At 32.1% G+C, this 23,237-nt stretch overlaps 4 protein-coding genes and 1 non-coding gene across 6 annotated transcripts in view; 2 read left to right on the top strand and 3 right to left on the bottom strand.

The window, feature by feature from the left end:
• Positions 1-1,654: 1,654 nt before the first annotated feature.
• On the bottom strand, positions 1,655-5,139 carry LOC107026432 (universal stress protein PHOS34). Its single transcript, XM_015227395.2, has 2 exons — positions 4,253-5,139; positions 1,655-1,961 (listed from the first exon to the last, which is right to left on the bottom strand). Exons 1-2 carry the CDS (start codon positions 4,971-4,973, stop codon positions 1,954-1,956), a joined length of 729 nt encoding a protein of 242 aa, XP_015082881.1. The 5' UTR covers positions 4,974-5,139; the 3' UTR covers positions 1,655-1,953.
• Positions 5,140-5,168: 29 nt separating this feature from the next.
• On the top strand, positions 5,169-5,250 carry TRNAS-AGA. The gene has a single exon. It is a non-coding gene; the product is annotated as a tRNA-Ser (tRNA).
• A 1,720-nt stretch (positions 5,251-6,970) lies between these two features.
• LOC114077851 lies at positions 6,971-8,529 on the bottom strand. Its single transcript, XM_027918163.1, has 3 exons — positions 7,804-8,529; positions 7,582-7,704; positions 6,971-7,497 (listed from the first exon to the last, which is right to left on the bottom strand). Exons 1-3 carry the CDS (start codon positions 8,410-8,412, stop codon positions 7,174-7,176), a joined length of 1,056 nt encoding a protein of 351 aa, XP_027773964.1. The 5' UTR covers positions 8,413-8,529; the 3' UTR covers positions 6,971-7,173.
• Positions 8,530-15,235: 6,706 nt separating this feature from the next.
• On the bottom strand, positions 15,236-16,943 carry LOC107025557. Its single transcript, XM_015226339.2, has 2 exons — positions 16,511-16,943; positions 15,236-15,934 (listed from the first exon to the last, which is right to left on the bottom strand). Exons 1-2 carry the CDS (start codon positions 16,784-16,786, stop codon positions 15,410-15,412), a joined length of 801 nt encoding a protein of 266 aa, XP_015081825.1. The 5' UTR covers positions 16,787-16,943; the 3' UTR covers positions 15,236-15,409.
• Positions 16,944-18,226: 1,283 nt separating this feature from the next.
• Positions 18,227-23,237, top strand: part of LOC107026308 (ubiquitin carboxyl-terminal hydrolase 14) — a 10,814-nt gene continuing 5,803 nt past the window's right edge. The window contains exons 1-10 of one of the 2 annotated variants that reach the window (XM_015227215.2): positions 18,227-18,519; positions 19,407-19,578; positions 19,769-19,881; positions 19,976-20,312; positions 21,304-21,398; positions 21,866-21,999; positions 22,107-22,163; positions 22,279-22,356; positions 23,000-23,054; positions 23,143-23,175. In XM_015227215.2, coding sequence (XP_015082701.1) covers positions 18,424-18,519; positions 19,407-19,578; positions 19,769-19,881; positions 19,976-20,312; positions 21,304-21,398; positions 21,866-21,999; positions 22,107-22,163; positions 22,279-22,356; positions 23,000-23,054; positions 23,143-23,175 — 1,170 coding nt within the window. In that variant the 5' untranslated portion in view covers positions 18,227-18,423. The remainder of the gene's footprint in view (positions 18,520-19,406; positions 19,579-19,768; positions 19,882-19,975; positions 20,313-21,303; positions 21,399-21,865; positions 22,000-22,106; positions 22,164-22,278; positions 22,357-22,999; positions 23,055-23,142; positions 23,176-23,237) is intronic. The other variant, XM_027918557.1, reaches the window with a different exon arrangement.

Raw genomic sequence — 23,237 nt, 5'->3', positions numbered from 1 at the left:
ATTGGGGCTTATGATTTCCAACCCTAGTTTGATTTAACTTAACTATGTATTAATATCATAAGAGATTATGCCAAATAAATTATACCCCATGTATACCTATGTGCCTTAATTTGGAGGAGTGAAGATCATTAATGATTATATATTATATCAAGTATTTTGATTTCATAATGTTTCTATAGGTATCTTATGAGTAAAATAGTGAAGTATATTCAACTTTCTGATGCTAGTATTCTCTCATGCTTCTATTTTTCCGCTATACAGTGAAGGATATTCGATTAGGCAAAATATCTTATTATATTCTTCTTAGAGGTAAAGAAATATTAGAAGTATAATTCGATATATACCACTTTACTAGAAACTTTTGAATTAAATCTTTAACACTTTTTAATTTAACCTGTGAGAAAAAAATGATGAAATCGAAATTTTCATTAAGGTAATTTAAAATATAAAGAATTAACTTTGGTAAGAAGCCAAGAAGATTCATTATGTGTGTGTTTTGTCATATGATATAAAAGGTATGGATAAAACATTGTATGAATTAATATATGTTGAATAATGGCAGTACCTATCACTAAAGTACAAGGCATGCATTATATGTCATACCAACAACCGAAGCTTCATCATTTTATTAATAAGTATATCTTCTCACGTTTGCTTCAGAAAGCATGTTCCTTAGAGACGGTTACGGAGTCAGATAGAAGTAAGGGGTTTATTTTTAAAAAAAATTGTAAAAAATTATATTATATATATAAATTTAAAATTATTTTTATGTATATATAGTTAAATTGAATTTTTAGGCATGAGTTTTTGGTGAGGTGATTTCTTTCATATTTTAAATTCCTTAGTAAATATTCTTACTCCGCTTCTGAGTTGGAGATCATTTGAAAACAACTTAATATATAATTTTTTTCATTTTCCCCTTGTTAATAAGCTTTGATAGCAACACAAATGATATGGTATATTTAAGAGCTTCTGTGAAGAGAATTCAGATTAAAAAGAATTTCAAATATCATAGCCTGATTTTGCTTCTTTTTTACTAAATCAAACTTGTAGACTATTGTTTTTTATTTAAAACGTTTTTCTTGTTTGAAATAATGTTTTCTTTAATAAAAATTGTACTGAATTTGGAATAATGTTTTCTGTAATGGTAAGGGAATAAAGAAAAGCATGTGTAAATATTAAAATCCAAACAATACGTTATATTATACATTGATAGAAAGTTGAAACCTCTTATATTTTTTTTCTTTCAACAATATGTATCCACTCTCATATTCAACATGTGCTGTATTTGTCGTTTTTAATGGTCATGTAGTGGCCCCTGACATGACATCGAATTATTGATTATTATTTTGTTATGAATTGGTAACTTTCGCACATTTCAATTAATTTCATGATATACTTATCATCTCCTATCAAATCCACACCAAAGCTAGAACATATTGAAAAAACATTTAGTATTTTCTTTTTGTCTCTGCTGACTCTTCTTTTGTTTGAAATCCTTTTTTTTTTTATTTTCTACAAAAATTATGTTGCTGGTCAGGATTTTAAATGATTGTTGGGAAAGTAGAAACCTTTATTTCGATCTCAAATCACATGTCGAAACACAAATCTAAAACTTCATATGTTGATGCATAATACTACTAACATCCATCAGTACAAGCCAGCGATTCTCTAATGCATAACCAGACTGGTAATGACTAATGAGAGAAGTCATAAAAAAGTTTTAGATTTCACAGCAAGTATCCAAAGGTAATCAAGTGACAATATTGTGAAGATGATAACCATAGCAGATACAATCATCAAGAAGAGACCATAATAAGTTGATGTTGTGAGAGACGAGCTACAACAGTTCATATACATAAAATGACTCCAGATGTCACAAAGGGCCTACTGGTTCTTGGAGGAAGCTGGTCAATACAAGTGCAAACCAAGGGAAGACCTCGTCCACCTTCATTATGAATCTGTCAAAAAGAATCAAGAACATCTTAGCAAAGCACTAGGAGATGGGAGTAATTGGAGTCGTAAAATAATGGAGATGAGAATAAGTGAAAGGAGCTATAAAAGTTGATTCAAACCTCTCAATAATCTTGAAAAGCAGACTCCACAAACTAATTAATCATACTCGAAGATCAAGACAGAAAAAAAGTAATACAACTGAGGATGTGTTCAGCCAGGTTGCAACTATATACACGACAATTTCATTTCTAAACAGAATCTCACATACTCATTGATGGTGTGTTTCCCCCCTGTTTGGTTGGTCAAAATGTTTTGAAAAACACGTCCTCTAGGAAAACAAATTCCTTATAGTTCTGAAATTAATGTAAATTTTGGAGATTTGAATAACATTCTTCAACTGTTCCTTGTGTCAACTCTACTAGAAGAATAAACTTCAAAAAGGTAAATGGGCAATTACTTTCAATGTGACACAAACTTATTTCTTAAATCGACGCAACTGCATCATAAATGGTTAAAGAAGTAAGTATCCTTGGAAAAGGGCTAGTGCAACTTCCACACTTGCCATCACTTGAAGAAATTGAAATTACATAAAATGTGAGTAAATATGACAGATATTGGTAGCATTCATTTCATTTCTTTCTTTTTTCTGATGAAGTTAGATGTTTTCGTACTGGCATCAAGGATATGCAAAACCATTCATCTTATTTTCATTAACTCCTTGACTAAAACCAGAAAGGGAATCAACCAAAAGAAACCACGTCTTCCTGAATCAGTACTGCATCTTAAAAGAACTGAAACCTGCTTCCAATCAGAATTGTCAGTGTTTCTGCGCAAGTAAACTAAATCTGATGGATAATAAGATAACTTCTACACCACTTTCCATGCTTAAAGGAGATCTTTCTGGCTTAACAAGCATATACACCATAGGGTTGTCTATCTTTTCATCGCCCGGAACCAAAACACTCTTTATGTACACTTTCTCTTTCCCAACTAATCTTAAGGTAAGTTAATAGTTTCATGGTAAGCATGTGGATGATAAAAAGACAACATCTAGAAGACTAGAGCAGAGCCAAATCATTAAAAAGATGACCTTGGATTTTGCTCACACTTGGAAATGCCAAATTAGGGCATACATGTCGCTTGATAGGTGACAAATTTGAAAAGGCGGCTTTGGACTTGGCATTTAATCTATCACAACTTCACTCTTCTTTTTTTCCTTTCTCTTCTTTTATTACTAGGATCAGATTTACCACCAGTTCACTCATTGAAAGATGGTAATCCCCTTCAGAGAAAACCTAAAGTCGTGGTTAGGTAACAAACCAATGAAATATGTGACGATTGGTTGATTCGAGATCTTGTCTTGGGTAAGGGATTGGTTGATTCAAGATAACTCATAATTCCAACCATTTTTGTATTTTTGGACCTTTCAGCCCATAAGTCCAACATTAAATTGAACTTCAACACTAATTTACTACAACACGACATTTGGAAACTAGAAGAGAATTAGCTTTAGGATTTAACTCGCATGATTGTTATTCTAAAACAGGCTTACCCCGTGTTATTCTCTCAGAACTAGGTACCTGCCTACCCCAAAATAATTCCTTTTCACATTTCTGGTAATTTATGCACCCAGGATTCCTATGTATGATGTCAATAACAGAGAAAACAATCATGACCACATTACATTTTGCCCCAAATTATTACGGAAATCAAGTCTATGAATCATAAAAGCATTAAGCTCATCCTTATATATTTAAAAAAACAGCCTGCAACATTCCAAAATAGAACTGGTTATTTTTGTCAATCAAGACAAATAACAGGAACAGAAACATAAACTAAACCTATTAAAAGATGGGGATGACAATGTACTAGAAAATTTTATGAGGATGGAGGAACTAGCAATGGTCGGGGAGGTTAAGAGTGGAGGAAGGAGGAATGCTGAATTTCGAATTCAGTATCCCCACTTACTTCCTTTCAACTTCTCAATTAATATTACTCCTACATAGTTGAACTTAACTTTATAGTACAATGTCCAATATCAAACAGAAAATTAACAAGAAATCAGTCCTCTCTAACCTGATTGTTCGTTTAGGAGCAGAGCAACTGTTAAAGGAGAAAACTATCAAGGAAGCACAACATTAACTGATTGCTATTATACATGAAGATCATCAGAAACATAATAGAATACTTAATAATGAAGAAATAAGCATAAAGAACAACATTTGATAATCCAAATAAAGGAAATAAAGAGCACAAAGAAAAATGCTTAAATGAAAAATAGTAACAATCGGCATACCTTTTCGATCCTCAGAAGCATCATGGTACTCAGCTTCCTCCTCGTCTTCTTCAGCAGCTGAAGCAACAGAAACCACGGGCTCCACAACAGCATTTCCAGCATCCTTATCATCGGGATACCTAACAACCACAACAGGACAAACACAGTGCCTAACACAATAATCACTAACACTCCCAAGTCTTCCATCACTCCCCCTCTTAGTAGCTCCAAATCCTCGACTCCCCATAATAACAGCACTAAGCCCTAATCTCTCAACCTCAAGACACAACCTCTCTCTCATATCATGATCCTTAACAATATGGATCTTAAACGGAATCTGAGCATCAACCAAAGGCTGAGCTAAATCAGACGCTTTAGTAGTAGTAAACGTATCGAAATCATCCTCAAGCTTCCTCTGACTCTCCTCATTCTCCGTATCAACAATAGATAGCTCAACAGATCCCCAATCAGCACCGTAGAGTACGGAAGTTGGACGGACGTGAACAAGGATAACAGCGTCACCAGGACGGAGGTACTGATTCACAGCCCACTTAACGGCGAAAGCAGACTCGTCGCTTAGATCGACGGCGATTCCGATCCTCCGCTGAGCTCCGGCGGTAGGTGTATCAGTGATGGAAGGGGTGGTGGGTGGGGGAAAACGTGGAGAAGATGATTTGATTTTGATGTTAGCTAGACGGGGGAGATCGGAATCGGGGGTGGGGGATGGGGGTTGTTGCTGCATTCTTATGGGAGTTGACCTTTTTTTCTTTTGAATTGATTTTGTTTGTTTGATTTGATGCTTGTTTATCGCTATGGCAGCGAGAATTGCTCTATTTGATGATGAAGAAGAAGGAGGAGGAGGAATATGAGAGAATCTAGAAGGGGAATAATTGATTAACTGTTGATGAGTGACAAAAGGTTTGTATAGAAGCATGAGGTGGACGTGCCGGAGTGGTTATCGGGCATGACTAGAAATCATGTGGGCTCTGCCCGCGCAGGTTCGAATCCTGCCGTCCACGTTTTTTTCATTATACGGATTCTAGGTTGGAAGGTTGTTTTTCAAAAAGAAGGTGTGCTCTAGTGGTCAATGAACAAAACTCAAAGGTCTCTGCCCTTAATAATTACTCTATTGTGTTCGATGAAAAAGTTAGGTAGATTTTTGTTCCATTTTGTTCGATGAAAAAGTTAGGTAGATTTTTGTTATTCATGTAAAGTAAGGTTATATTAGTCAAATTATACATTGTATTAAATTTTCTTAGTGGAGAGTGCATGACCTTACCCTGACAAACAATTGTGGATGGAGGGAGTACTTATTTTCGAAAGAAAGAAGTTGTTTGATCAACATTTAAAAATTTTGAAGGTAATTCTTTCCATCTGTCTTATCCTTGGGGGATAGAGTTATTATTTGTCCTATCCTTGATCGATGGAGTTATTTAATACGTGTTTTCAAAAGAAGTTACGTTGTTTAATCGACATCTAAAAAAAATTAAGGTACTCTTTCTTGATAGAGTTATTTAGTACAGATGATTCTTTTTATTTGTTCTAACCTTGATGAATAGAGTTATTTAGTACTTATTGCTAATGGAAGATGGCACATATACCTTCATCTCTCTTGGTAAGTATATTTAATACTTATTGCTAATGAATGGAAGGTGGCACCTATCCTTTCTACTTTTATTGGAGTTCACGAGTTCGCTATCCCTCTCTAGGTAAAGATATATTAGAGTTCATATAGTTAATTAATTGAATTATTAAGATTTTATGAAATTCAATATAAATATCGAACATCCAAGCAAGTACCAAAAAAAAGCTGAGTAGCCCCAAGTTTTTACTGAGAGTCTCACTGCATATTAACACTCGTTACATGCATGAGGGTACTTGAAGCAGAGCCACAAATTAAAGCAGCTAGCTAGCATGCAGGCTGCAAATAGCAGTAGCCACATCGATCTACTACTAAATGAGCCACCAGTTGAAGCTCATATATACACTAACACTACTGACTACTTTCATGGATTTACATATATACGGTTTACTGACTACCTATTATTGCCTCTTTCCCATTCCTTTTTTGAACACTCACTTTTACGCTCTCATTAAGCCTACCTTGTTTCGTCCGTCTCAATTTATGTGATATCAAAAATAATTTTAAATAATGAAAAGTAAAATAATTTATATCTATACTCACTTCTAGACTGCCATAAAGCACTTTTTTCTTTTGGTTTTTTAGTGTCTGATCAGTATATTATGCTTGACTCTATAAAGAGATACTCTTCAATTGTATTCCTTTTGGTTTAATTAGTGGCTACCCCTTTTAAGGAAAATATACAAACTCTCTCTTTTGTAAAAATTAATTACCTACCCCCCTTATTTAATTACACCCCCACCCCCACCATAATAAATACTAGCTTGCTAGGGTTTTGGTAGATTATGCTTCCACTGGACTTGCAACAGATTAAGACATAGGGACAGGAAGGAGTTTATAGATTTTAGATTCTAGAAAAGATAGGTTTTGGATATTTTAATTGTACTATATTATAATCGTAATCTTCAGACCAGCTTACGTTATTATACATCTAAACTAATTTTAGTCTATCTTGTTGTTTTCAATCCGTCCCGCATAATTTGAAACAATTGATCATGAACTCTTAAATAAATATAAGATCTAGAAAGAAAAAAAATAGTGAAGCATCTACATCTCACTGACACACAATCCCAAGAGTAGAGAGAAAGAGATATAGATACAATAAAAACCCAGAAAATGTATTGCTCCATTTTGGAGAAGTAATAACAAGTAGTACTAGCTAATTCAGATAAACCAAAATGGTAAAAATAAAGTAGTGTTTGGGTTTTTCATCAGATAAATTTTCACACAAGTGTGAAAAGACAAAATTCAGAGAAATTAAACCATATACTTTTTCAAATGATTCTGTAGAAAAAAAAAACTAACAAGAAAGCTTCAGTGAAAGATCAATGGAACTGGTAGGTGTAGTAGTAGTAGTATCTGCAGCCCAAGATATTGTAGTAACAGAAGAAGCTTCACCATTAATAATATTTCCAGCTGCTGCTGCTGCAGCAAATGAAGAAGATTCTGGTGAATTATAAGCACTCATCATCGTTGCTTCTTTCTCGAAACAACTTTTGTAAGTATTAGTGCTTTTGCTGCTGATTTTTTCTGGAAAAAAATCATACTCCATCATTACTGCTCCTTCATCGGATGACAACGCGGATGAACTTCCCTTTCTATGGATTGCCACAATCTCTACGCCCTACAAATCACTTAGTTTTCAGTTTTCGAAGCGAACAATTGAATAACATTAGGGCTAGCTAGTGCAATTTTATTTTTATTTTACCTTTTGTTGATGGCTAGGTAAACTGTATGAGTGAAGCAAAGGCTTTGTTCCAGAATCTTCCTTTTCTCTGATCATGTCCTCCATATGAATGCTAATTTCTTCTCCATTGATCATGCGTTTCTTCTTATGATAACGAAGAAGGAAAATGTGAATAAATTACCAAAATCATAAATTAAATTAAAAAAATGGAAGGAGAACAATTTGCGTTTCATATACTCATACTTTGTTGCATGATCGGCAGCGATCGGAGAAACATGAGTTGTTGCTGCTAAACAGATTTGGCATTGGATACAGCTCCTTTGATTTCTCAGTACTGGGCTTAGAAGTTGCAAATCCGTAGAGATTCATTTGAGATTGAAACTGATGATGATCATGAGAAGAAATCATCAACTGATTTGTACTACTAGATCCAATAAACCCAGTATTCACAACTTTTTGTTGCATAAAAAAATCATTAGGGCTCACTGCACACAATTTGGGGAACTGAAGTACTGGTGAAGAGTTCAAAATAGAATTACTATAATTTCCAGGATCAGCACTAGCACTACCACCGCCGGTAAATGATGAAAGAGGAGTTAAATCAGGGAAATTGTTATTAGAGTAGTACTGGTGATTATGATGAACGCCATGGATAGTACTGTTTTTTATCTGATCTTGTACTCGAAGACGTTCAAGTTGTTCAACTCCCATTCCTCTTTGTGGTTGCTTCTTCTTCTTCTGTCCATTTTTACTCGACCTTCTACGTCCTCCCGTTGAGGTCTGGTTCATTGTTTGATGATTTTCCTGAGGAATAGGGTGATGATCTGAAGAAAACTGAAGAGAAGTAGCCATTTTCAATGGAACAGTAGTTGAAATTTTGTGAGTTGGTGGGGTGGAAGAGGCAGTAAGAAAGGTGTTTTTGGTGCAGAGAAAAAACACCAGAGAGACTACAGATGAGAAATGCAACAGAACATGGTCTGGCTAGCTATGGTGTTTTAATCTGTTACTGATCTTGTTGTCTTTTATACACACATAATATGTGATTATTTTATTTTTTTAATTTCTTTTTTTACTCTGCCAGAACTGGGAAAGTGATATATATAGTACAATTATAGATTAACAGTTATTTCTGGTGGTTTAAGTTTCTTTTATTTGAGTTTAAAGTAATATAAGTAATAATTTTTATTTAAATCTCACATATTTAGAGCTACATGTAGATTTTTATTTTTTTTGGAATGATTTGTTAGGTTTTATGGTATTTATATTAGGTTTTATTATACTTGAATTTGATGAAAGTGAGTCTAGAATTTTTTAAAAATAACTTCAATATATTTACGAGTTAGTGATAAGGTATTTGTACAGTGTCTTCTTATCAAATTTGTCTCGTAGTATTTTGCTAAATATTTTTGTTGTTGACGGTGTAAAAAGTAATTTACAATTGACCATATATAATTTTTTAATATTTTATTTATGAATTTAATTAAGATGTGTATCAACGATATAATTATTCAAAGGTATTTACATATTAGCCCTTCTTTGTAATATTTAAAAACGAAAACATGACAGTATGATGTAATAGTGTAAAAATATTTTACTCGGTAAGTATATACAATTTAAATTGTTTATTGATTATCTATTTATGATCACTAATTATTGAGCCTGGTTTCTAATTAGATCAGAAAAGTAATATGTGATACATTAAAAAAAAGGTCTTTGCACAAAACTAATTAATACAATTATTTCTTCAAACTTTAATTATTTTTCTCTGTTAAAAGAATCTTACAAAGAAAATTGCAAATTGAATTTAAAAGGAGTCTAAGTATTCAATAGTACTGACGAACAAGTTATTGAGTGTTTGGATTGGATTAAAAATTATTCAAACCTATTTTTGAGTTATTTTTAACTTCTGAAAACGTTTGACAAATATAAAAATAATTTAAAATAAGTTAGAAAATATTTGGCAAGATTAAAAACAATTTAAAATAAGTTTAAAATGACATAAAATAAGTTAAAAACCAAAAGTACATCTCTCCCAACTTTTTATTTTTAACATAAAAATCATTTAAATTTAAGTTTTTATTTTAAATTTAAATACATTTTTTAAGTTAATTCAAACAAGCTCTTATTATTGTTTTTTGTCCCTCAAATTATTAAAGAGTTTTAAAAACCTTTGAAGGATAAATGTACAGTTCTAATGTCAAACTTCCAAAATTTATTTATTTTTAAAATATTTTTTAAAAGAACAATCAATTTGTGTCCAAAAGCTAAATTTTTTAAAACTTTTTGAAAAAAACTTTTGGTACATGTACTATGTTAAAGAGCATTTTAATTTTTTTCTTCCAAAAATTTAGCCAAACACTCATTTTCTAAAGCTGATTTCTAGAAGCTTGGAGAATTAGATGTAAACCTAAAGTTTAATTTATGGATTCATAATAACTAAAATAAAATTACTTATATACACATATTGCCTAATAAAATCAATTATTATTATAAATTAATTTAAAGTTACTATAAAATATAAAGAAAAAATAACATTAAAAAGTTGTAAAGAGCCTAAACAAACAGTTGTAATTCTCCATACATGACTTTTATTAAAACAGCAAAAGAGATGATTGTGTATTGTCAGTTGAGAACAAGTATATCAAATAAATGCAGTTTAAGAAAAAGACCTTATGGATATGTTTTTTTTTTTAATTTTAATTATATATATTGAGGTCCCCCTAGCTATATAGTCTATGACTATATATATCTTACATAATTAGTAACAAATCATTGCAGAAATATTCTTTTTCAAGGTGAAAAAATAGCATACATAGACCCAAAAGTGTATACTCCTAGAAAGAAAAAAAACACCCAAAAATCTATCTTGTATTAGTAACAAATCATTGCTTCAACATTTTCTTTTTTTCAACATGAGAAAAATAATATATGTATACTCAACAATAAGAAAGGTGATTTCTTGTATGCACACATTGACCTTAGCTACTCTCTTTTCTTGCACGTCAATATATATATCTGAGTGTAAATATACAAACTTATCTGCATCGAGTATTTATATTGAATCAATATAATTTATCAGAATTAAATAAATGAACTCTATACTCAAACTGTTTGATTCAAACACACCACATGCACATATTAATTTGACGTAAATGTTTGATATGAATAAGTTTCTACCCTATCAATATTACATATATAGTTTTCATTTATTTACTACATTTGTAATTTGTTATGTGATAGGAAAACATTTTTATAATGGAAAATGAAAATAATATTATATAATAGGCAATTAATTATATATGAAATTTATCGGTAATATCTAGTTAACTCGTTGCTTATAGCTTCAAGTTAATTAATTTTTTATATAATTCATCGTTTGTCTACAATTAAATGAAATTAGCATGAAACTTTTATTATTTAACTTTGAAACTTCGTCCATCGCTAATTGTTTTCTTATAGTGAATGTTAGTTATATCACACATCATAATTTTGCTTGTCCATTTCCTTGCGGCACTAGCAAATAATTTCATTTTCGTTCTTGATTTGAAAGTAATTTTAATTAGACCATATACTCAAAAGTTGATAGATATCTACGATTCTCTTTTTGGTAAAAAATATTTAGATACATAAAATTTAGTTATTTCACGTTAAAATTCTATTAACAAGAAGGATAACTAACGAATGTATATACAATCCTCTTTTTGGTCAAAGTACTTAAATACGTAAAATTTACTTATTTTATGTTAAAATTCTGTTAATAACAAGAATAAATATAATAAATAAATTACGAACAAGTGGGATATTAAAAGAGTAGGGTAGAAGGTACACTATTAAAAAGAGAAAGAAGAAAAAGCAAAGGCAAAAATAGTGTACCGTGAGTGAGATTAGGCTATTTTGTTCCTAAATGGAAATTCCAAAATTGCCAATTCCTTTTTCTTCATGTTATATTAATGGAATATTAAAACAACAACGAAAAAAAATATATGTTTGTACTTGTGTTCTGCATGCCTATTTACCTTTCAAGTACATTACAAGTCATATATTTTAAAATCTGTTAATTTTTGTCACGCTAATTAATAATCTGCAATAAAAGAAATATTACTAGCAACTTTTGTTAAGTATTGTACTAATTTATTCCTTCATTTTTTAAAAATTTAATTTCACTATACTTGTGTTGAGACGCAGGTATTTGGTGTGACCCCTACCTTGTATATTTGTTATGGCTCAGTAACCTATATAAAAATTAATTTTTTTTTTTAAAAAAAAGTGAAGAACTCTTTTTTTTTTTTTTTTTACAATTGATAGACATTAATCATCACGATCTCAATTTCCTTTTTATTGTCCTAAAAGAAACATTTGAAAAAACTTAAATTAATTTAACTTGATTTTTTTAAAAAAAGTCCATTTTCGGTAAATATAATATATAAATAATAAATATGACTCTTAATTTAATTTCAGCGAATAAATGTCTTCCAATTTTAAATGTGCATGAGTATCTACATGGCACAATACACGTCGAATGCCATGTAGGACACAAAATTGTCATGTAGGACAAATTTGTTTATTTACTTAATTTTATTCGTCTACTTATGCACACATCTAAAATTAAAAATTACAGTTACCAATTAACGTCAAATTAAATAATCATTTATATATATATATGGGTTATGTGCACAAATCCCAATAATTCCCAAACCATTTCCTTGCAGGGGGAAAGCTCCAAAATCAACTGTGACTGCTCTTAAACAGTACCCACTCAATCAATATTAGGCTAAAACCCAACTGATCAAATTTAACAACACTATCAACATTTCATCCTCGAGGAATTTCATTTATTTAACAAATTTTTTAAAATTATATTACATAAATTAAAACGAACGGAGTAATAAGAGTATGAGGGGACCATCTGTGTGGTCCTGATGCCGGGTCTGAGTCTCGAGACTCAGATTCTCTTCCGTTAAATGATGAGGTTTTTACTGCAGATCTAGAAAGCTGGCTGAACCAGATGCCTCAGTCCTTTAATTGGCTGTATGGTGGTGAGTTTTTATTTGTCAAAAACAGCTACACACACTACTTTGCCCAGGACGGCGCTCTGTACTAATTGAAACCCATGAGAAAGATACTTTGATTCTTTCTTCTAAATCTATTTCACTATCAGTAAACCACTAGCACCATTTCTTCTTCTTCATCTTCACCATATTGCTTTTTTGGTGTTTAAAGATGCTAATTGTACAAAATGTTTAATTGCAGGTCAAGGGGGAGATTTGTTGGGTTTTATTTGTCCTGATTTCTTATCATAAATAGGTTTTTCTTTTGGGAAAAGGTTTTGGATTGACTAATCCTTTTTTCTGGTAGGAAAAGGTTTAGGACTCTATAAATAGAGGAATGTTTCTTCTAACTTAATCAGCATTCACAATGTAGTCTTAAGGGCTTTGAGAGTTTTGGTTAGGGGGAGAATTTATGGGTCACAAGCTTGATACGTTATCACTTGTGTGAACCTCCCATGTATTCCGAGTGAATTGGTTGAGGTTGTTTCTCTCTGTATTTTGTACTCTCATATTTATAATGGATTGCTCATCTCCTTTGTGGACGTAGGTCGATTGATCGAATCACGTTAAATCTTTGTGTCTTTTGGTATATTTCTCGTTGTCTTCTCACTCGTGGTCTTTCGAGGTTTGTTTTACTAGCTTCCGCATTTACACCTGCTTATTTTCGATCCTAACAAATTGTACAAAATGTTTAATTCCAGTAATTATCTATGTGATGGAACAGAAAGAATCAACTTTGTTAGTGTGATACAATTTGCATTTTTAAAGAATCTAATATGAATACGAACAGTGAAAATTAAACTCGCACCGATTGTACAAAAGATTTTCACTTGTACCACTTAGATTATAAGTGTTGGTGTTAATTGAATTGTGAATTGAATAGGACAAAGAAGGCATTTCTACCCTGGACCACTTATGTTAACTCATCTCTCTTCTATTTAGGACAAAACTACAGGTCCAGTTCTTGGGTCATGACACTGTAAGAAAAATTGTTACACAAATTCATGTGTTGTTCATTTACACTACATTTCAGTCTTTCATAAATACTAGTGAAGAGAAAAGGGTTTGTTAAGCTGTGCTTTTTCCCTAGTAGTTGAAAGGAAATTATGATTGGATATCTCGTGAAATTAATCGAAACTAATATCGTAATTTTTTTTAAAAAAAAAGTCAAGAGTAAGTTGTGACCCTTGTATTATCTACTACTTATAGTAAAGTAAGGCGCAAGCTTTTTGATTTGTTCACTATTGGTTCCTCTGTTTCATTTTTGTCCACCTAAAGAGACATAATCTGAATTCAGATTTATATCTGTATCTGCAAAATCTCTCTCTTTCTTGCATTGGCTTTTAGTACACCACATTGAGTCCAACTTATGTTGGAAAACAACAAAAGTAATTAATACCCAAAGAATTTAATAGGGGTGAAAAGGGGGCGGAGCTAAAAGTTTGGATATAAGTTCGATCGAATTTAGTAAATATTATTTAAAAACAATGTATTTATATTAAGAAGTTGAGTAAATAGTGTATTTATATTAAGAAGTTTATTAGCTAGCGTATGGTTATGCATCTTCAAATATATTTGACAAATATTATTTGAGTGAAATTTCACCATGTGTTTGATCATAATATTTGAGAATGTATTTCACTTTATTAAGAAATGTGATTTATACCTATAAGTTTTTTAAAATATCAAAATTAATCATAGATTTGTATGACATTAGCAAGATAGAAATGTAGATGTAACAAGATACATGACATCCACAACAAGCCAATTGGATCTTCGTTGCAACAAATAACAAGTAATGTCCATGATACTTGAGCAATGTGGTATAGTCCGGATTGAGTGCAACAAGCATCATTCCATACATCGTCAAGTAGACGAAGCACGTGATTTTATATCTTGATCTGATTGATTGTCATTCTCATCAAAAATATTTCGCAAGTCAACTTAATGATATGATTTTTGATGAGAATGACGATCAATCAGATCAAGATATAACTTGCGAAATATATTTGTCAATTATCCCACGTTCCCAAATACTAGAAAAAATTAGTATTTGGGTCAATTCTAATACTTGAGAATTCAAAAAATTGAAAAATTACCTCAAAATTTTATATTTTACAAAAAATATCATTTATTTTTTAATTTCAACTAATATTTGTTACTATCTCCTCCGGAAAAGTTTAAAGTCTAATTTTAGTGATAAAATGAGAAAAAACAACAATTTGTATTTAATGAGTTATAATTATAATTGAATCAGTGACAAGTTTGAGTATGCTAACATATTGTCTTACCTATAATTTGTTATCAATTATATTATAAGGTTATTTTTTAATGAACATTTTCCTTATAAAATGATAATATAAATTTATAGGTATGTTCAATAATTTTTAGAACTTAAAGCTATAATTACATTATTTAAAATAGTCAAATATTTTAAAAAAAGTTGGAGCCAAAAAACACATGGTGAAACTTCACCCAAATATGATTTGCCAAAAATATTTGTGAACTTGAGACCAAACGCTAGCTAACTTTAGAACTCGGTTGCAATATTTAATATCATCATTATAAAAATTAGAATTCATAAAATTAAAATTCTAACTTCGCCTCTATAACGGCGGAGAAGATCACATATGCAATTTTTGTTTCTTCTTTATGTCAATTTGTAACATTTTGTACAACTTACAATATGACAAATAAGGCCTTGCAATTGCACAGGCTTACATGACATTATAATGGGAAAAAAAAAGAAGCAAAATTTAAAATAAAGGATAGAATGGATAGGAGAATATTAGCTCTATAAACTAAAAAGTTAGATTTTTTTCTTGTACTAAATATAACAATCCATCATTTTTCTTGTACTCATCCGAGTCCATACGTTTGAAACAATGAGGAGCAAAATAGAACCATGTTGAAGTGCAAATGATGGCAAAAACTTTCCCACAAAAAACCATAACCAATAGACAAATTAAAAGAGAATACGTCCCAACGTTCTTGTTGTAACGTAGCGCGATATCTTTTTCTTTTACGTTGTCATAAACTTGCATATTGTTTTCTGATTTTGACCTGTGAAAAGATGGAAATTGCGTTCTCTGTGATGAACAAGATGAACGAGAAGAAGAAGAAAATAAAGAGGATGTAGAAGTAGTGAATAAGGAAAAATCATCCATGCTTGCACTTGTGGACATTCTACTTGTAATTTTTGGTAAATCCTTTGATGAAGAAAACTTTTTTTCTTTTGTAGAATGAAATATTTTCTCAAATTTTGTTGATAACTTTTTACATGATCCAAATGAATACTTATGCTCTTTCCTCTGGCCTTTCTTCCCCTGCAAAAACAATTCAATTTGTAAGTTTCATCAAGTGACAAATGATAAATCTTTTAATTTGGTCTAGTGCTATGAACCAGCACTAGGCCCAATGTCGGGTACCTACACGAATCCCACACAACTAGTTATTGGACTGACAAGAGGCAACAGAATAAAAAAGCCTTCACAAAGATAAATTGGGCCCATACGCACTTCATTATATATAGTTAAGCGCACGTCATAGATGCATTGCATGATGTGTGGTTAGACGCATATCACAGGCACAATTATTCATAATGTGTGATTAGGCGCATGTCACAGGTTCAAATCATATCAAAGACAAAAATGTTGAACCATGCGCCACTATTTAAGTGAGAACGGTGAATGTATGATTAGACGAAGCCGGAGACATATTATTCATCGAATTTCGAACTATGCACCACTATCCCTAGAAATTTCTCAAATCATTACTCATCGAGTTTTGAACTGTGCGTCACTTTGCTTTTTTTAAAATAAAAGAGAGATGCAAGAATATAATAGAGACATACTCAATAAATATCTTCATTTTCTAGTCAATTTTTTCCTACTTAAACTTACCAATGATGTATCAGAAAACACATTTTTGAGTGCATGAGAAAAATTCCTTCCAAAGGCATTTTCCTTTCGATTTGGTCGAAAATTTTTGGTCAAATCTTTTCCCAATATTGAATCCAATTTTTCTTGTGATTTTACTCTCTTCAAATTCGATATATCTGTTGAATTATACAAATGGCCTCGTTTAGTTGTAATAGGCATATCATCGTTGAAATGTAGGGGCTTATAACAACTATTAAAAAACCTATTCCTTCCTCGATTTTTCGCTACTTTTGCCATTTGCCCATGCCCAATGTGTAAAATATATACAGAACTAAATAGGCATTTGCAGGGAGGAAGGAGATAGGGGGATAGAAAGACAAAAATGTCTTTGGATTAAAAATATCGCGAATTTAGGATAAATAAAGAGAGTTAATATACGTTCTCTTTGGGATATCCGACAAAATTGGAACAATATAGAAAAAAAATTTAAAAAGAAAATCAATCTATACAATTTTCACGGCTTATAGAAAAATAAGGTTTACGTTATATTAAAATAAGAATGTGTTCGTATTATAATCTACTCAATGTTTATTTTTTTGTGTTCTTCCGCTCATTTTCATATATCATCAAAATGTTTCTTTTTGCTAGTGACCATACAATTATTGAAATTGTTTTATTATGACATATAAACAAATAAAAAGTTCAATTACTCATATATGAATCATTGACTTTAAATTTTGTCTTAATAATATAGTGTGTTTCATTGGCCCGTAATGATGTATTGTGATAAAATAATAAATACTTTTTCATTTTAAATTAGGTATATTAAATTTTAGTCGTGTAATAATAGTTTTTTTAAAAAAACAAAATCGTATTTGTATTTCAAGTTTATCCACTAAACTTTCTTAAATTAGTCTCTTAAATTAGTACTTATTATTATTAGCAAATGAAGAGAACTTATTACTAGCAAATGAAGAGAACTTATTATTAACAATACGAGTATCAAACATTGGATAAATAGTTAATTTTATAAAAAAGTATTTATTTACAAAGCAATAAAAATGTTTCATTTGAAAATATTTTTGATAAGATACACAAATTACGTATTAATGTAAATGATAAAAAAAATCAATTAACAATGTAGCATTCATCCAAGTTAACTAACTTGTTATTGACTTGGCTCATATTAATTTATCTAAATTCCACATATTTAAAACTTAATATTACACATGTAGGGTAGCTCAAATTAATTTACAAGAAAATTTTTATTAAAATATTATTTTAATCAATTATGATTTATCGGAGGTTAATAGATGCAAAGCACCTTGGCATAACTATCCATAATCGAATCGCGAAATTGAATAACTATTTATATCGTATCAGAATATAATTATTATGTCTGATCGAGTTTTCAAATTTCATATTTGATATCTATTTTTAATTATTAAAAGCGAACGTTAGAATATCAAATCAAATACATTCATTCCTAAATTGAATAATTATTCATATCATATGATATGAATAACATAAACAAGTAATTCTGATATTTATGTCGATCAATTTATAACATTAAGGTTTGGAAATAATCTCGTTTGATATCTTATCCTTCTATAAATAATTCAATATCTATTTACAAAATTATCAAAATACGAAAATCAAACTTTAAAATATCGAAACGATTACCCCACCCCAACCCCTAGTGAGAAAGCACATAAGCTTTGTAGGTTTCTTTCTACAAGTACTAATACATTACTAAAGTCCATATACTCCTTCTGCTTCCTTTCTTCATTTGGGAATTAGGGAGAAAGGCGGTTGCTGAACATTTGAGCAAAGAATCCATACGAATATATATACGCTTTTTTTTTTCTTCTTCTTCCTGTAGCTCTCGGCGATTGTAATTGAAGAATCCATTTGCGAAGAAAACGAAGAACCCTATGGAGCTTCTCCGATCAAACCTTGCTCGTGTTCGGATTCCAGAGCCGACTACTCGTATCTACAAGCACGAGTGCTGCATTTCTTTCGATACTCCGGTAAATCTTCAATTCCAATTTGGAATGTTCATTTTGCTCTAATTTTACTTCATTATTCGTTTGTTTCGTTGTTCCTAGTTGTTACGATTGTAGATGTTATTTGGACTCGTCCAGCATAGTTTGCAAGGCTGTAATTCTCGTCCTTGTGCCATTTTTGGTAAGAGAAGTTGTATGTTAATTCGGTAGGGTTTAGGAGCTTATACTAGGGTTTATAGTTCAATCCGATTTGGTTAGAAACTTGCAGTTGATTGGTAGTATTGCGAGTGATTTGTTTTTCTAAAGCTGCTATTTAGTTGTAGAACTAAAAATTTTAATTTCTAAAAACCTCTATTGATATTTTGACCAAAAGCAAAACCTTTCTTTGAACTTTTAGTCATTCTACTTATACAGGGAATAAGTGATGATTCGAACGGAGTCAAAATAGATATGGAAGATCCATATACAGTCCATGACTTGTACTAAATATTAGTCATCCTCACTCGATTTTCAAGCTTGTAATTCTTAGCCTTGTGCAATTTTTAGTAAGTTGAGTGCATATTAAGAGTTTATTCTTGGTTTATGAATCATGGCTCACTCCGATTGAAGTTGAGCCTGCAGTTGATTAGTACTGATGAGTGATTTGTCTATCAAGTTGTAGAACAGACTCAAAATATAGTGTAGTAGATATAGAGAATTCGTATGGCCAACCCCAGCTAGTTTAGGATTGACATATTAGTAGTAGTTGTAGTGGTATAGCCCCAATGAAATGTCATGCTGATGCTGGCTTATCGGTTTGATCTTTTCCATCTGTGTTCACTAATGCTCATTTAGGAAATATATCTTCACTTATGAAGCAGTTGCTATTGATTTAGCTACAATTTGTAACATTTTCTTTGCTGTTTTTCCAGAAATCCGATGGCGGGCTGTTTGTTGATATGAGTACTTTTCTTGCATTTGGAAGGGATTGTGTTGATTGGAACTATGAGAAGACTGGGAACCCTGTTTATTTGCATATAAAGCAGACAAAGAAGGCAGATGCTGAAGATAGACCGTCCAAAAAACCCACTCTCTTGGCTATAGGTACTTAAATATTTCACATATAGCTAAAAGCTTCCAAAACTAGGCCGAAAAAGAAAAAAAGAAGAATAAAGAGCCATATAAGTTCGCATTTTCTGATATTTATCATTTGACAGAGTTAAGCCTACCCTTACTAATTTGAGGTTGAAGCTTAGTTGATAGATTGACTTGGAATATGCCTTTCTCCTTCTAGGTTTAGACGGAGGGTTTGATAACAGTGAACCCCAGTACGAAGAATTCTATGAAATAGTTATAATGCCTGATAATGTCACTCTTCCTTTCCCATCGGTGGAATTGCCTGAGAAGGTAAACTACTCTTTGAAGATCCTTTCACAGGTTCCCTTTGTTTAGAGTAAAATGAAACATTTAAATATTGCTTATGTTCATCACGACTTTGCAGGTTAGATTGGCTGTTGATGCTATTTTACTAGCTGAAGGTGCTGAGAGGAAAGAGCAACTTGCTTCCTGGACTGCTGACAAGAAGCTTGTCAGTAAATATGCTACGGATCTGCAACAGCTTGACAATGATGTTGCTGTTCCACCTGTGGGTTGGAAATGTGCGAAATGTGATAAGACTGACAATCTTTGGCTGAATCTAACTGATGGAACTATCCTATGTGGTAGGAAAAATTGGGATGGAACTGGTGGTAATGACCATGCAGTTAACCATTACAAAGAAACTGGTTATCCACTTGCTGTAAAGCTTGGGACCGTAACTGCCGATTTGGAGGGGGCAGGTAATGCCATCTCAAAAGTTGAATCTTTATGCTCGGAAAATGTTTACTAAAAAATTGTTGCTGCCTCCAGTTTTTCGGTGATTGGATTTGCTGCTTTGCTCTTCTTTTTGTTATGGTTGACCCACATTTGCTTCTCGAGTCTGTCTTCTTTTTTTAATTGATGGAATTGCTTTGTAGCTCTTCTTTTTTTGTTTTGGTTGATCATGAGAACAACATCTGCCTATCTTGTTATTTTGATTTTCGAGTGTTCCCAGTTCATCTACAAGTACTGCTATTGTTTTAACTGCAAAGCTGCTTGGTTTATGATTTGTGATTGATGTTACTTTGTGGTTGTTTGGTCAACAAAGCTTAGTCTTTCTTGCAGTCGTGATTCAAAGTATGAGAGCTTTGAAGACTTGTGTTGTGCTCAAAGTATGACAATGCCTGAAGATTTGTGTTGTAGTCAAAGTATGACATTAGTCATATCTTTCTAGTTAGCCTATAGTCAAATGAAGGTATTAGTTATTGGGTTTGAATTTGACAACTTGCTGAACTGTTTAAATTTTGTCATTCTGGAAGTGAGTTGGTTTTTTATTTTAATTTAGGGACTTCCAGTTTGGTGTAAGGTGGAGGTTCCCAAAATTGTGGACTTTCTAACTACCGACATTCAACCCAAAAAAAAGAAAGAATCTAAAGAACAATCAACTTTTTCTGTCTCAAGTATTAGGTGGATATCTAACTTCCATCACCATGGAATTGGTATTACCTGCCCTGTACTAGTGCTTTAGATGTGCCATGCAGAATTATAAAGTTAACTATCCTGGTAATGGAGTGTGGCCCAGCCACCCACCACAGGTGCATTAGCTTTGCAAATGAATGGGTAGGGTATGTGGCCATGTAATTGGACTTGGTTAGACGGGTTACTACATTGATGATAGCACCTTGTTTAAAAGTTCTCATAGTGCTATTTTCTTGAATGATTACTAATTGGTTGCAAACTTTGGCAGCTCAGATGTTTACTCCTATCCAGAGGATGAAAGTGTTGTTGACCCACTTTTAGCAGATCATCTGGCACATTTTGGTATTGACTTCTCATCCTTGCAAAAGGTTAGTAGCTAAAAAGATGACATTGAATATTTACTTAGATATGTTGTTATAAGAAGAAGTATGCTTGATGTAAATGGATATAGTCTAACGAAATGTTACATGTTTATTCTCGATTCTGCCATATTTCTTATGGAAAATAGTCAAACCTTTGAGAAAGCTCAATTTTTGAGTCTTTCACCTGGAGTTGCTCATCCCAAATCTGAGCAAGATGCCAACTAAGACAATGACATTCTCTTGCCTATTGATGATTACTCTATTTTACTCATATTTTCTGTGATTGCTCTCTTATCAGTAGTTCGTACCATGTAAATTTAACTGATATTATCCTTTAACGGGTCACATTACTTTGTGATCATTGTCATTTGAGGTGATTGTCAATATTTCTTATGGAAAACCAATAATGCAGTCGTAGTCCCATCGTTACTTCTCATCCTACTATTATGACTAATCCTTTTTTGCTTTCCCAGACTGAAATGACGACTGCTGAGAGAGAACTAGACCAAAATTTTAACTTTGATTGGAACCGGATTCAAGAGACTGGTGAGGATGTTGAACCACTTTTTGGACCTGGTTACACTGGATTAGTCAATCTTGGTAACAGGTGTGGGTAACTTTTTATTACTGCTGCTTAGGCAACATGGCATTTCATATCTTCATTTGTTGAAAGAAACATATGAAATTCTCTGGTCTCATATATTGTTCTTGCAGTTGCTACTTGGCTGCTACAATGCAGGTTATGTTCTCAACGCGTTCATTTTGTTCAAGGTAAGATAATTATACTTGTGATAAATGTATTTGATGCTTATGAACTGATGAAAGTTAAAATGGTTTTAGATTTCCTTCTTTTTACATCTTACCATCTGATGTGTATCCTTGTCAGATACTACTTTGATCAACGTCTGAAAGAAGCTTTTACTACGGCTCCTGCTGATCCGACTGTAGACCTTAACATGCAGCTGTGAGTAACTTGGATCTGTTCATTTACCAGTTTAGCTTTTTCATTACTTATTTATCAACAAGTTATTCCATTAGTTGTGCACTCTGCTGCAGCAAAAATACTCTGTTTAACAAAACATGGCATGTTTGATACTGAGTTGTGCTTAAGTCTCTCATTGTTACAGGAAGCTAATCACTGCACACACTTAATGCATTTTGAAACTGAATTTTTCTGTTAGGGTTTTCTAATAATTAATTTTGAAAAAATATTCATATTCAGCAAATCATATTTTGCTTGAATGAATGATACCAACCCCCAACCTTCTTTTCCTTTTATTCCTTTTTTTTAAAGGCCTTTTTTATCAGGAGGGGCATCTAGCAGGTTTTGTTCAATACCCTGTAATTGCAATTCAGGCTGTACGATACTTATTATGTTAAGAGTCCTACAGTTAACTGAATTTTCTGGTCCAAATACATACCAATCCCTAGTTGATGACTTGTATAGCTGACACGACGAGGCATAGTTGTTTAGTATAAACAGTGATCCCTGTAGTGTCTTTCCATGCTTCATTTTTCAAATTTGATAGATATGTCATAATAGTAGCTATTGTTATGAATTTTGATTGCGCGCTCAACTTGTTGACGGGTGACCTGTATTTTGGCAGAACAAAGCTGGCTCATGGTTTGCTTTCTGGTAAATATTCGGGTCCTGTTCTGGAGGTATGCGTGAAAGCATTTTGTTCCTTTTTGTTTCATCTACTATTTTTTTTTTCCAATCGTGGCTTATAGTTAATTATTGGTTATTCAGAAGGATAATACTGCTAATGCTGTAAGCTCACAGGTAACTTTCTCCTATGATTGCATTTTTCATGAAGAACTTGTAGAGTGGTCGCAACTCCCCCC

This window comes from Solanum pennellii, chromosome 7 (genome assembly GCF_001406875.1).
Source record: "Solanum pennellii chromosome 7, SPENNV200".
NCBI classification, from domain to species: Eukaryota; Viridiplantae; Streptophyta; class Magnoliopsida; order Solanales; family Solanaceae; genus Solanum; species Solanum pennellii.
Note: the sequence above shows the minus strand (reverse complement) of the source record. Positions and strands in the feature narration are given on the sequence as shown.